General features: G+C 42.9%; 2 protein-coding genes across 5 annotated transcripts in view; one reads left to right on the top strand and one right to left on the bottom strand.

The window, feature by feature from the left end:
• Positions 1-12,633, top strand: part of ASPA (aspartoacylase) — a 25,613-nt gene extending 12,980 nt beyond the window's left edge. For 2 of the 3 annotated variants that reach the window (XM_011947492.1, XM_011947491.1), the window contains 3 exons: positions 2,191-2,298; positions 7,598-7,707; positions 12,128-12,633. In XM_011947492.1, coding sequence (XP_011802882.1) covers positions 2,191-2,298; positions 7,598-7,707; positions 12,128-12,325 — 416 coding nt within the window. In that variant the 3' untranslated portion in view covers positions 12,326-12,633. The remainder of the gene's footprint in view (positions 1-2,190; positions 2,299-7,597; positions 7,708-12,127) is intronic. The other variant, XM_011947493.1, reaches the window with a different exon arrangement.
• Positions 1-14,562, bottom strand: part of SPATA22 (spermatogenesis associated 22) — a 71,449-nt gene that overhangs the window by 42,252 nt on the left and 14,635 nt on the right. The gene's annotated exons all lie outside the window — the stretch shown is intronic.

The raw sequence follows: 14,562 nt of genomic DNA, 5'->3' as shown, positions 1-14,562 counted from the left end.
GTGTGTGTGTGTGTGTGTGTGTGTGTGTGTGTGTGTGTGTGTGTGGATGATCATAAGAGTGGCTGCAGCAAACTGCTTCTTTCCACAATAAGGTTTACCTAGAATGATCCTGTCATAGTTCTTCTGCCTTGGGAACAGAATACAAAGGTGGTCCTCGTAGGTGCCTACTAGAAGTTAAAGCAAAATTTGTATGCAGTAATATTCTTAGTGTATTATAAAATGTTGACTCAGAAAGATTGTCTCTCTAATGTTAAACATGCTTTTTTCCAATGAGTGCATGATATAAAAATATTCCCAATAAAACAGCAAAGTTGGAAGGAGAACATATCACATTTCTAATTATTTACAATGAGCTTAAGATTCCCTCCTCTTGAAATATTTTAAAGAGTTGGCTTAACCTGTAAGGGCCAAACATGCGAGCAGATGTTTGTTCTGGCTAAGAGTAGCATTGCCTACAAATATCATAGCCCAAGATTGATATTTGAAAGTCTGGAAATCTTAAGCTTTTATTTGGTGTCACAGAGAAACAGGATCTGTATCTCTTATTGCTAAGCCTTTGATTTGTTTCAGCTAATTGCCTGTATTTGGATATTTAGCTTACTCTAATTCCTTACTTCAAGTATTGATACTTTTGTGCATAATAAAGATTCCTTTATTCTTAAATCATTGACTAGGGGATTACTATGATTGACTTAAACTATTCAACATTTACTCTTGAACTGGAGAAAAATTTACCTACCTGGAAGACTGGAAGCCCAACTAAAATCAGGATTATATTAGAAAAAGGAGGAAGGTGAAATGGATTTGGGGTAGGCAAACAACAACGTATTCTATAGTATTCCTACAGACATATCTACAAACACACTTTTTCACGTTTGTATACGTCATTTATTCCCAGATGCATACCTTAGCCACATTTACGACACCATATACTTAAATATATGTTCATACATATATGCAAGAAACCTAAGCACAACAAATAAAAAATGATGCAAGAGAATATGATAAGATTTTGTGTAGCGGCAAATAACAGAAGCGGGTGAAAACAAGATGAGTGTAAAAGAATGCAGTATGTTAATGGGTGGAAGAGAATGAGGGTAGTGCAGTTGGTAAATGGTTTGACAAATGGAGAAGGTGGTGACTGGGGAGATGACTTTGTGGGAGACTTGAACAGGAAGGAAGGGTCTACAAAAGTAGTTTAAAGAAAGAGTGTTTTGTAGGTATAAGGATGGATGCTTAACAACCATACAAAGTAGACCGAATAGTACAGGCATCATTTCATATGAGTTAGAAGAAATGAACACAAGTTTTTCCTGCATAAAATTAAAACCAGGCCAGGCACAATGGCTCATGCCCATAATCCCAGCACTTGGGGAAGCCGAGAAGGGCAGATCACCTGTGGTCAGGAGTTTGAGACCAGCCTGACCAACATGGTGAAACCTTGTCTCTACTAAAAATACAAAAATAAGCCAGGAATGGTGGCCCATGCCTGTAACCCCAGCTACTCGGGCGACTGAGGCAGGAGAATCGCTTGAACCTGCGGGGCAGAGGTTGCGGTAAGCAGAAATCACACCATTGCACTCCAGCCTCGGTAACAGAGTGAGACTCCATCTCGAAAAAAAAAAAAATTAAAACCATTGCACTATTGTGTTAGGATGGATTGTTATGTTAAGGGCAAAATAGTTGGTCAAGGGTCACATAGATGGTCATATTGACTGAAATCCATGATTCATCTAGTCTGGATTTCTGTGAAATCTATAAAAATAGATATCCTTCCTCCCGTCACAGCTAAATGTTAGATCTTAACAGTTTCTCTTCAGGTCCACCTATTATTTTGTCAGCATAAACTTGTTCACCTCTTTTACTATGTTATGACTTTTAAATATTTTAGCAATACTGACGGAAATTTAAAGAAAAAAGACCAAAAGAGTTTCCTATTTCTAACATCACTGATTTTTTCCATGTTCTTTCCCAGTCTTTATTCACTGTGCATCTAACTTGAACATGTAGATGTTCAGCTTTACGTTTTGCCTCAAATATTATGTCTCAAATATTTTCCATAATGCTACATGGTTTGCCTTTTTAATAATTTTTAATAACATAATTCTACATTTTGATACATTAAATGCTTAGTTTTATAATATATTTTAATACTTATATAAATGTGACTATCTCTCCTTCTGTACCTAGGTATAGAAGTTGGTCCTCAGCCTCAAGGGGTTCTGAGAGCTGATATCTTGGATCAAATGAGAAAAATGATTAAACATGCTCTCGATTTTATACATCATTTCAATGAAGGTAAGTAAGTAATGAAGGTATCGTCATCAAACTTAACCACCAAACATTTAAATAACAGTTGGAGCCTGGGTCAAATTGGCCATGCTAATGATATGAACTGCTTTTTAAAATTTGTATTCACTGCAGCTATTCCTCAATGGCCAGAATAGACACATTCAAGAAAAGCAGCTGCCAAATAAATACTCCACATTAAATCCTTATTTCCTGTTAATCTCCATTTTTAAAAGAAAAGAAAGATGAGAAAATACAAACGCCCAGTAAACATATGAAAAGATGTTCAACATCACTCGTAATTAGAGAAATGCAAATTAAAATAAGAAATCATTTCCCCCATTAAGTTGGGAAAATATTAAAGTCTGCCAATATCAAGCATTGGTAAATGTGTAGGAAAAGGGGATACTCTCATTACCTGCTGGTGAACATGTAAGTGAACATATAAGTTGGTAAAGACATTTTAGAGGATAATTTTACAGCATCCACTTCTTAAAACACACCAATCTTATTACCCAGCAATTCCACATCTCAAAGAAACACAAGCACAAGCAACATGTTGTTTACAAAGATTGTTATCGTGCATCATTGATAACAGCAAAAGAATGGGAACAGCATGAATGTCCACCTATTGGTGGACAGTTAAATAAACTCACATGGAAGAATCTTCTAAACACATTGGTAATTAGCAGAAAGCAAACTGCAGACTAAGACATTCAGTACACCAACTGGCTTTAAAATAATAATAATCATCACCTTCTAGGATACATATGTATGTTAACATATCACAGGAAAAGTCCTAGAAGAAAACACACCAAACTGATAACAGTGGTTACCGGGGAGGGGAGGGAAAACCCAGGCTAATTTTGTCTTAATTATATTCAATAAGAACAATGTATTTATGTATTATTTCTGTAATTAAAAATTAATTAGGCCGGGCGCGGTGGCTCACGCCTGTAATCCCAGCACTTTGGGAGGCCGAGGCGGGCAGATCACAAGGTCAGGAGATCGAGACCACGGTGAAACCCTGTCTCTACTAAAAATACAAAAAATTAGCCGGGCGCGGTTGCGGGCGCCTGTAGTCCCAGCTACTCGGGAGGCTGAGGCAGGAGAATGGCAGGAACCCGGGAGGCGGAGCTTGCAGTGAGCAGAAATCGTGCCACTGCACTCCAGCCTGGGGGACAGAGCGAGACTCCATCTAAAAAAAAAAAAAAAAAAAAAATTAATTAAATGGGGACTGGTGGACGAGGTGGGTATATGGAGCTCTATGTACTATCTGCTCATTTATTTGATAAATCTAAAACTACACTAAAAAGTCTATTAATTATAAAAAATAAGTTTACTTAAAATGGAAAATAAGTGCTTAAAATCAAAGAGGCATTCTATGCAAACAATTACTCCAACAGACTGAGTTGAAACTGTTGTTGAGGAGTGGGCAATTACAGTCACAGAGCTGGTGTGCACTCCAGTGTCTGTGGGGAGTAACTTCCTTAACCTCAGATTGTGCATCCCGCTGCGATCACAGACATTCCTTTTGTGCTTGGGAATCCTTTGAGTCCAAAATCATGAAAACTGAAAGCTTGCTTTTTACCCTCTTTGTCTGAGGTCAGGTTCTATACTGTCTAATGGAACTGGTTTTGAAAAGATCACAAGGAAATAAACCCTTTGAATAGCAAGTGTAGGACTACAATATGTTAAGAAGTGATGCGTTCAGATAGAAGGCCACAAATCCGGGTGGAAAACACGGTTTTCAGATCATGGTCCGCAGAACCCTATCACAAGGGTGGAGAAAAGCAGTGCCTAGAACACCCTACCCCTTATCTCTGCTTCAACCAGAGCTCTTCTGTATGTTACAGCTCTTCTGTGTAACATTTCATGTAAGCAAAGGATTCTGCAATTCAGAAATTGTCAACCATGATTAATTTAGACTATCCAGCTTGGTGGATTTTCAACTGCACACTCGTATCCAAAGAATGCTGACAAATGAATCACTGCCGCCATGTGAAAAGTCTCAAAAAGTGTGTAGAAGGGCTTCATTCTTGACTCTGTGCTACTCAGAATGGTAGTTAGTGACTTGGATAAAGACATATGTGACATGCTTACCTAAGTGACAGGTCGCAGGAAGATAGCAGGAAAACGTCCTGGTTGAGAAGGCAGACCCAAGAAGTCCTGACAATCTTTAACAATTGTTTAAACCAAATATTTAAGGTTAACAACATCAGGGACAAAGTTTTGTTCTTATGTTTAAAAATAATCCCAGAATAAGGGAGGTAATGGTCTTTTTTTCTGCCTTGAATAAACAACACTTGAGAACCGTAAATAAATTCTGAATCCATAATCCAGGAGAAACATCTATAAAGAGGAACTTAGCCAAGGAGAGCATTGAGAATGTCGAAGAGCTTGAAAACCATATTGAGAATAATTCCTGGCCAGGCGCGGTGCGGTGGCTCATGCCTGTAATCTCTGCACTTTGGGAGGCCGAGATGGGTGGATCACTTGAGGTCAGGAATTCGAGACCAGTCTGGGCAACATGGGCAAACCTCGTCTCTACTAAAAATGTAAAAATTAGCTGGATGTGGTGGCGTGCACCTATAATTCCGGCTACTCCGAAGGCTGAGGCATGAGAATCGCTTGAACCCAGGAGGCAGAGGGTGCAGTGAGCCAAGATCACACCACTGCACTCCAGCCTTGGTGACAAAGTGAGACTGTCTCAAAAAAAAAAAAAAAAAAAAAAAGGAAAGAAAAAGAAGTCTGCATTGGAAAGAAATTCGACATATTTTCTGTGACCCAGAGGGCAGAAGGGAATCAATGAGATAAAGTTACCTAGAGACAGAAATTTTTTTTTTTTTGAGGCAGGGTCTCACTCTGTTGCCCAGGCTGGAGTACAGTGGTGCAATCATGGCTCACTGGAGCCTCAAGCCCCTGGGCTCAAGCAATCCTCCCACCCAGCCTCCTGAGTTGCTGGGACTACAGGCATGTGCCACCACACCCAGCTAGTTTTTGTGGTTTTTGTAGAGATGGGGTTTTGCCATGTTGCCCAGTCTGGTCTCAAGCTCCTGAGCTCAAGCTGTCTGCCTGCCTCGGCTTTCCAAAGCATTGGGGTTACAGGCCTGCGCCATTGCGCCCGGCGAGACAGAAATTTCTTACTAACAAAGCTGAGCAGCAGTGAAACGGGCCACACTTTGTGAGGCTGTGAGAAGTCATCTTACTTCTGCGTCTGTAAGATGGCCAGAATGATATGGAGAATACGCAAACACAGATGGAAGTTAGGCTTTCAAGGCTCCTTCCAACTGTAAGTAGCAAAAACATACTCCTTTGTGTTCTATCAGTTTTTTCTTTCTTCCTATCGAACTTTCTGACTTAAAGAAATGAGATCTGATAAGTTCCCATCTTCATCTCGGAAGGTGTGGTAGGGTTTAATTCTTCCCTTTCCTGCATCCACATCCTGACAGTGTGATGCTTCATATCCTTCTGTTCAGAGAGAGAGTCTATTTTTCCACTCCTGGAATAGCTGGCTTGCCCACATGACTTGTTTTGTGCCACAGAAGAGGCTTGAAAAGCACTTGCACGTTGGAGCTTGCTTTCTTCCTGCTCTTGGAAACCCTGTACATGTACCATTATGTGCCACAGCCCACACTGGCCTGCTGGATAGTGAAAGCCTTTGAGGTGGGAAACTCAGGCACCCTAACAGACAGTCATGCAACTCCAGCTGACAGACATAAGAGTGAGGCCATCCCATAGGATCCAGCCTCCAGGTGAGCTGTCAGCTTACCACAAAGGCAGAAGCAAAATAATCAAAAATCCACAAAGGCAGTGTAGACGGAAGAAACTTTCCAACCAACCCACAGAATCATGAACTAAATTAAGAGGTAGTTGTTTGAAGCCACTAAATTCTGGGGTAGTATGTTACACAGCAGAAGCTAACTGATACAGAAGTGATCACTGGGTATCTCCATTCTAACTCTGCTCTAAAGGCAAAGGAAGGCTTTCCTTTGAGTTGTGACCATAACATGCTATGGGCCTTACATTGGACCAAAAGTTCATCCTGTTTGCTCAGAGACAGCCTGGTATATACGTAAACTACTCCTTTTCCAGGTTTCTAGGAATTGGCTTGTTTGATGTTGCTGCATCTTTGGAAGTCAGTGTCCACCACTGGCAGGCTGCCTGCATCGCAAGATCTCATTACTCAGGAGCTGTCCAAGTGTTTAATGTACTTAGTTAAGAAAAAGAGGCCGGGCGCAGTGGCTCATGCATGTAATCCCACCACTTTGGGAGGCTGAGGCGGGCGGATCACAAGGTCAAGAAATCGAGACCATCCTGGCCAACATGGTGAAACCCTGTCTTTACTAAAAATACAAAAATTAGCCAGGTGTGGTGGCGGGCGCCTGTAGTCTCAGCTACTCAGGAGGCTGAGGCAGGAGAATCGCTTGAACCCGGGAGGTGGAGGTTGCAGTGAGCTGAGATCACGCCACTGTACTCCAGCCTGGGCGACAGAGCGAGATTCCATCTCAAAAAAAAAAAAAAAAGAAAAGAAAGAAAAAGAGCACGAGGCTGAAGCACCTAAGCTGCTGGAACTCCTCCTGAAAATATGCAGCCATAAAAAACATCATAGCTGGAAGGGTCCTCCAAGATCAACTAATCCAAGACCTTCATTTGATAGGTCAAGAAAGGGAGCCTCAAGAAGTTAAGCATCTTGTTCAAGGCCACATAGCCAGGGGATTCGAGCCCAGGTCTCCTGACCACCAGACCCAGATTCTTTTTCTCCCCAACGGGCTTTTTCAGTTCTGTTTTCTGCCTCTGTCTTCGGCGTGTTTGTGGACAGGGTGCTGACAGGAATCATTCAAGGACATCTTTTGACCTGGTACCATTTATGAACATCCTTAACTAAACGTTATCTGTTCTCCCCATCGCTGTCTTCATTTTGTTACTGTTGGTGTTTTATTACTGTTACTTCCTTACATTATCAACTTCCCTTTCTCCAGAATTTTTTTTTTTTTTTTTGGAGACAGAGTTTCGCTCTTGTTGCCCAAGTTGGAGTGCAATGGCTCACTGCAACCTCCACCTCCCAGGTTCAAGAGATTCTCCTGCCTCAGCCTCCCAAGTAGCTAGGATAATCCCAACCTGGGTATTTTTAGTAAAGACGAGGTTTCACCATGTTGGTCAGGCTGGTCTCGAACTCCCAACCTCAGGTGATCCACCCGCCTTGGTCTCCCAAAGTGCTGGGATTACAGGCGTGAGCCACCGCGGCCGGCCCACCCCCCCAGATATTTTTTTTAGTTGCCATTGATACATATTGTTTTTGTCATAGGAAAAGAATTTCCTCCCTGTGCCATTGAGGTCTACAAAATTATAGAGAAAGTTGATTATCCCAGGGATGCAGATGGAGAAATTGCTGCTGTCATCCATCCCAATCTGCAGGTAACATTTGTTCTTTCTTTAAAGCGTTGAAAGTAACAATGCTATACCTTCGAATGGAAGTTTACAGCTCACACAGCACTTCGCGCACATTCACCCATTTGATGCTCTCAAAAGACACTGAGCGTAGGCAGGGAAGATGTTCGGACAGTCGCTCCATAAATACTTACGAAGTGTAACCTGTGCTGGCTGTGTGGACACGTCAGTGTAGGTATAGCCTACACTCGCAATGGAATTTCTAGTGTAGGTACACGAAAGTCTAAGTTGCAGTCTAGAAATGAAGATAGCCAGATGCAATGACAGAATAATGAGGTAGGAGAGGATTGCTCAGACAAGGCTGCTTAGAGAAAGTGAAATTCCTACCCACATTCAACGGGTAGGAATTATGATGTCTATTTTAATATAAGGAAATACAGGGCTGGAAGTGAGACCCTTCCCATAGCCATGTAGCTATCAATGACAGATCCCGAGTTAGCGCTCTTTGCAGTTGGCCACATTGCATGCTACCTCCCTGTGACAGAATAAGTTAGAAAAAAACAACTGTAACCTCTTTCTGCTGCCACCATTCCCCAACTCTCCTCAGAACCCCAGAATCTACTCCTTGCCTAGTTTTATCAATAATGACAGTAAAGAAGGAAAAAAAAAAAAAAAAGAAAAAGGCTCTTGAGAGAACGTAGGAGGTTTAAATCCAGAAAAGGCGAAGGGAAAAGGAGAGAAGAACAGATTTCCAAAGCCGAAGTATCCATTCCCCAGTGCGAGTGCCCTGCACACTCCCAGACCTCAGAGATGGAGGAGAACCTGGTGGATTATCCAGTCTGGGGCTTTCAACCCTGACTAACCTTTACGTAGAGAGCATTTAAAAAACATAATAATAGCAATGGCAGGACTCCACTCTGAGATACTCTGATCTTTCTGGCTTGGATAATCAGGGTTGAAAAGCACTGTTCCTATCCCTGTTTAGTGACTCCAATAGTCATCCAGACTTGCAACTGAATGGAGTGGCCTCTGCCCAGTAATACAGACGAGTGAAGCAAATCCTGCTTTGTGACTTAATGGGACCCAGGTGGAAACCTGAAGGAGACTTAGGCAGTATTTGTTTTTGTTTTTGTTTTCTGCGACGGAGTCTCACTCTGTCACCCAGGCTGGAGTGCAGTAGCACCATCTCGGCTCACTGACAGCTCCGCCTCCTGGGTTCAAGTGATTCTCCTGCTTCAGCCTCCCAAGTAGCTGGGATTACAGGCTCACGTCACCACACCCGGCTAAGTTTTGTATTTTTAGTAGAGACAGGGTTTCATCATGTTGGCCAGGACGGTCTCGAACTCCTGACCCCGTGATCCTCTCGCCTTGGCCTCCCAAAGTGCTGGGATTACAGGCGTGAGGCACCGCGCCCAGCCTTAGGCAATGTTTTAAAAGAAAGGTAAAGACTGGGGGAGAGAAAGGAAGAAAGCACTATTGGTGACAAAAATATCAAGTACAAGAAACAGAGGCCAGGGTGATGATGTCAAGGCAGGCTAAAACAGGATTTTTCAGGTTTTAGGATAGTCTTGAGGAGTACAAAAATAATCCTGGGCAGGTGAAGAAGTGAGATGAATGAGATCAGTAGCAGACTGGGCTAGTGGTAGGTCTTGAAAGTTAGGAAGGATGGTTTTGATTTGACAAACAATAAGTAATGGCTCGGTATTCTACAGGAGGGATTGATTGGTTAATTCTTCCAACAGACATTTTTGAATGACAACTAAGCTCATTCTGTGCCATGAGATTCAAGATAGGGAAGGTTCCTCATGGAGCTTCCATCCCAATGGGTGAGGAGAACTGACCATGAATAAGTAAACAATATGTAAACCAAATCATTTCAAACTGTAATAAGTGCTATAAAAGAAATAATATAAAAGAATAATACAGCAGAGGGTATAACAAAGGGTTCCAGTTAGACAGAGTGGTCACAAAGTGCCATCTCAGAGATGGTGACACTGAAGTTGGAACCTAGAAGATGAGAAGCCAGCCATGTGGAAAGCTAGTGAAAGGGCCTGAGGCTGGAACAAACTTGGAGCATTTCAGGAACAGCAAGAAGACCCATGTCCCTGGAGAGTAGGAGTGAGCAGAGGACGGCAGAGCCCGGAAAAAACACACAGTCCGAGACCCGGTTATGAGTCTAGATTTTGTCCTAAGAGTGATAGTTCTTACTAAGGGATGCTCATCGGAATCACGTAGGGGACCCCCTCCCAATGCCTAGAACCCACCACAAACTACTAACGTAGCACTTCTCAAACTCGAGCCACATGACAATTACCTGGGGAGCTTTTTTTAAAATGCTGATTCCTGGCCAGGAACAGTGGCTCGTGCCTGTAATCCCAGTGCTTTGGGAGGCCAAGGTGGGCAGATCACGAGGTCAGGAGATCGAGACCATCCTGGCTAACACAGTGAAACCCCGTCTCTACTAAAAATATAAAAAATAAACCGGGCGTGGTGGTGGGCGCCTGGAGTCCCAGCTACTCGGGAGCCTGAGGCAGGAGAATTGCTTGAACTCGAGAGGCGAAGGTTGCAGTGAGCCGAGATTGTGCCACTGCACTCCAGCCTGGACAGAGTTGAGACTATGTCTGAAAAAAAAAAAAAATGCTGATTCCTGACTCCTATTCCCAGAGGCTCTGATCTAATTCATCAGGGTGTAGACAGGGAATCAGTTGAGTTCACCAGATGATTTTCATGTGGCTCAGGTCTGGGTAGCACTGCACGACATCAGGATCTCCGCAGGTGGGACTAGCCAGACGTGTGTTGAAGAGGTTCCTTTACTGACTCTGGGGCAAGTCTCTGCCTGAAAACCACCGGTTCAGAGAAACAGTTCTCAGCCGAGCCACCCTGTAAATCATCTGGGGCCTAACTACAATAAACACAGAAAACAGTGAACTATGAATGGGTAGCACGAGGGATTCGAGGAGGTGGGTGAAGGAAGTCCGTATCCTGATGGCCTGGTTGCAGGTTGTATGAGTCCACGCTCTGTATATGTCCAAACTCACAGATCTGTACACAAGAATGAGTGAATTTCACTGTATGTAAATTTTAAAATAAAATTTAAAAAGAATGCTGCCTAGGCCCTCCTCAGAGATTCTGATTTGATTTATCTGAAATGGGCCGGCCCCTCTCCCTGTGTATATGTATTTAACATCCCAGGCGATGATAACGTGCCACCAGGACGGAGAAAACTGCTGTGATGCGGCACTTCTCGAACCTTAATGTTGTACACGTGAACGTCGGGGACCTGTTAACCTGAAGATTTCGATTGGGCAGGTCCGCTGCGCCTAACGAAATCCTGCCTTTCTAACAAGCTCCTGGGTGATGCGGATGCTGCTGGGAAATGTTATAAATGCAGAATCCCAGGCCCCCTACCCCCGACCTATAGAATCAGAATCTTCATCATAACACAATCCCCAAGATGATTTGCAAGCACCTCAAAGTTTGAGAAGAACTGTTCTGGGGTTCCTGTGGTGTGACAGCCACGGTGCTTGAGGGTGCAGAGGTCCAAATCCCTGGTGCAGGACCGCTGAGGGAACTCAGACGTGACCCTAATACAGGACACATTTGGAATACACCCACCTTGTCTCAGACTCTCCCCAGCCCAGCACCACCTTCTCTCACCAATCCCTATCAGAATAGAATCTCCTTGCATGCAGGTACGACATAGCTCATTTTTACATTTCCCAACAGTAGAACATTTTACACACAGAAGACTCTTAATGGATATTTCCTAAATTTTGCTGAACAGAATTTAACTTGAGCTGGCAACAGGCAGACTATGCACTTAGGTAGACACGCATTTAGTTTTGCCTTTTAATATTACAAATCTCTTTGGCTACATTCAAGGTAAACCTGGTATTGAAGCAAACTACTTTTTATTTTTTTTAGATGCAGGGTCTCGCTCTGTTACCCAGGCTGGAGTGCAGTGGTGTGAACACAGCTCACTGCAGCCTCGACCTCTGGGGGCTTGAGCATTCCTCCCACCTCAGCCTCCTGAGTATCTGGGACTACAGGCATGCATCACCACACACAGTTAATTTTTTGTATTTTTTCTAGAGATAGGATCTCTATGTTGCCCAGGCTGGTCTTGAACTCCTAGGCTCAAGCGATCCACCCACATCGGCCTCCCCAAGTGCTGGGATTACAGGCGGGAGCCACTGCACCTGGCTGAAGCAAATGTTAATTACATGTGTCAATTATACAAATTCAAAGGGGAACTCTTAAAACTACTGCCAAGTTTCATGACCCAATTTCAGCGCAGTCAGATCACTTGCCTGCATCTCGATGCCTCGCTCAAGTACCTCTTTTAAAACAACAGAATAATTAATTTGTTAGTTGTCTAGAGTCTGACATAAATTTTTAGAGGAGAAAAACCTAATATAACATGTGTATTTTGATTGTTTCCTGAGAGGATCAAGACTGGAAACCACTGCAGCCTGGGGATCCCATGTTTTTAACTCTCGATGGGAAGACGATGCCATTGGGCGGAGACCGTACCGTGTACCCCGTGTTTGTGAACGAGGCCGCGTATTACGAAAAGAAAGAAGCTTTTGCAAAGACAACTAAACTAACGCTCAATGCAAAAGGTATTCGCTGCTCTGTACGTTAGAAATCGCTTCGAGCTCACACCTTACACAGTGTCTTACAAATTCTGCTAGTTTGTAAGCTCCTCAAGAGCAGGTTGTGCCTTACTCCACTGCATTCATAGCCTCCTAGCACAGTGCCTTATTCGGTAGGCATCCAGGCAAATTTCTTAAATTAACTAATATATCTTAAAGGTACCATATTTTATGTATGTAGCTTATTCACAGAAGTGTTTCCTATTTCTGTATAGTTTATTATACATTATACTTGGGTAGCTCAACATTCTTAATCAACAGCCTTTGTATTCAGAATATAAAATTGAAATAAAGTTATTTTATTGTGCTTTGCTTTATTGCACTTCACAGATAACTGTCCTTTTTTTTACAAATTGAAGGTTTTAGGCAACCCTGTGTCTAGAAAGTCTAACAGTGCCATGTTTCCAACAGCATGTACTCACTCCTTGTCTCCTTGATAACAGCTTGATGATATTTCAAGCTTTTTTTATGACTTCTTACATCCGCTATGGTGATCTGCGATCGGTGGCCTTTGATGTTACTGTTGTTAGGTGTTTTGGGGGCACCATGAATCGTGCCCATGTGAGACTGTGAACTTAGTGAAGGTTGTGTGTGTTCTAACTGCTCTACTGACCAGCCACTTCCTTGTCTCTCTCCCCGTCCTCCGGCCTCCCTGTTCCTTGAGACACAATAATCAATAACTTGATAACAGCCTCTATGTGTTCCAGTGAAAGAAAGGGTCATACTTGTAGAAATTAAGCTTAGTGAGGAAGGCATGTCAAAAGCTAAGACAGGCGGAAAGCTAGGCCTCTTGCACCAGTTAGCCAAGTTGTGAATTCAGAGAAAAAGATCTTGAAGAAAATTAAAAATTCTACTCCACTGCACACACACAAATGATAAGAAAGCAAAACAACCTTATTGCTGATGTGGAAACAGTTTTAGCGGCCTGGATAGAAGATCAAACCAGCCACAACTTTAAACCAAAGCATGACCCAGAGCAAGGCCCTAACTCTCTTCAATTCTGTGAAGGCTGAGAGAGGTGAGGAAGCTGCAGGAAGCTGGCAGGGGTTGGTTCACCAGGTTTAAGGAAAGAAGCCAGCTCCAAAACCTACAAGTGGAAAGTGAACCAGCAAGTTGCTGATGTGGAAGCTGTAGCAAGTTATCCAGAAGATGTAGCTAAAATCATTGACAAAGGTGGCCACACTAAACAGATCTTCAGTGTAGTTCAAACAGCCTTCTATTGGAAGAAGATGCTACATAGGACTTTCCTAGCTAGAAAAGAGAAGTGAATGCCCAGCTTCAAAGCTTCAAAGGACAGGCTGACTTAAGAGCTAATACAGCTGGTGACTTCCAGTTAAAGCCAATGCTCATTAACTGTTTCAAAAATCCTAGAACTCTGTTTTGTTTTTGTTTCTGTTTTGTTTTTTTGAGACAGTGTCTCGCTCTGTTGCCCAGGCTGGAGTGCAGTGGCGCCATCTCGGCTCACTGCAAGCTCTGCCTCCTGGGTTCACACCACTCTCCTGCCTCAGCCTCCCGAGTAGCTGGGACTACAGGCGCCCACCACCATGCCCAGATAATTTTTTGTATTCTTTTAGTAGAGACAGGGTTTCACCGTGTTAACCAGGATGGTCTCCATCTCCTGACCTTGTGATCCGCCTGCCTCGGCCTCCCAAAGTGCTGGGATTACAGGCTTGAGCCACCACACCCCGCCCAAAAATCCTAGGACTCTGAAGACTCATGCTAAACTGCTCTGCCTGAGCTCTATAAATGGAAGAACAAAGCCTCGCTGGCAGCACATCTGTTTGTGGCATGGTTTACTGTATATTTGAAGCCCATTGTTGAGACCTACTGCTTGGAAAAAGAAAAAAAAAAGATTCCTTTCAAAATATTACTGCTGATTGACAATGTACCAGGTTACCCAAGAGCTCTGCTGGAGATGTGCAAAGAGATTAGCGTTGTTTTCATGCCTGCTAACACGACATCCGGCCGAAGCCTATGGATCAAGGTGTCATTGTGACTTTCTTTTTTTTTTTTTGAAGAAAAGGGCGGACTTTAATGTTTATTTACAGGATGCTGCAAGATATGAAATTCCACATAGAAATCAGAAACCTAGTCAGAGGACAAGCTTCATACAGTATGTACAGTTGGAACTGTTCAAGTATAGTTTCAGTGTAAAAAGTGCTACAATAACAAACCACATTTAAAAAGAGTTCTTAGTAGAGAAACAACAAGACAAAATACCATGGTA

Source organism: Colobus angolensis, unplaced genomic scaffold, assembly GCF_000951035.1.
Source record: "Colobus angolensis palliatus isolate OR3802 unplaced genomic scaffold, Cang.pa_1.0 Scaffold267, whole genome shotgun sequence".
NCBI lineage: Eukaryota > Metazoa > Chordata > Mammalia > Primates > Cercopithecidae > Colobus > Colobus angolensis.
The sequence above is the reverse complement of the archived record's forward strand: the minus strand, read 5'-3'. Positions and strand labels throughout refer to the sequence as shown.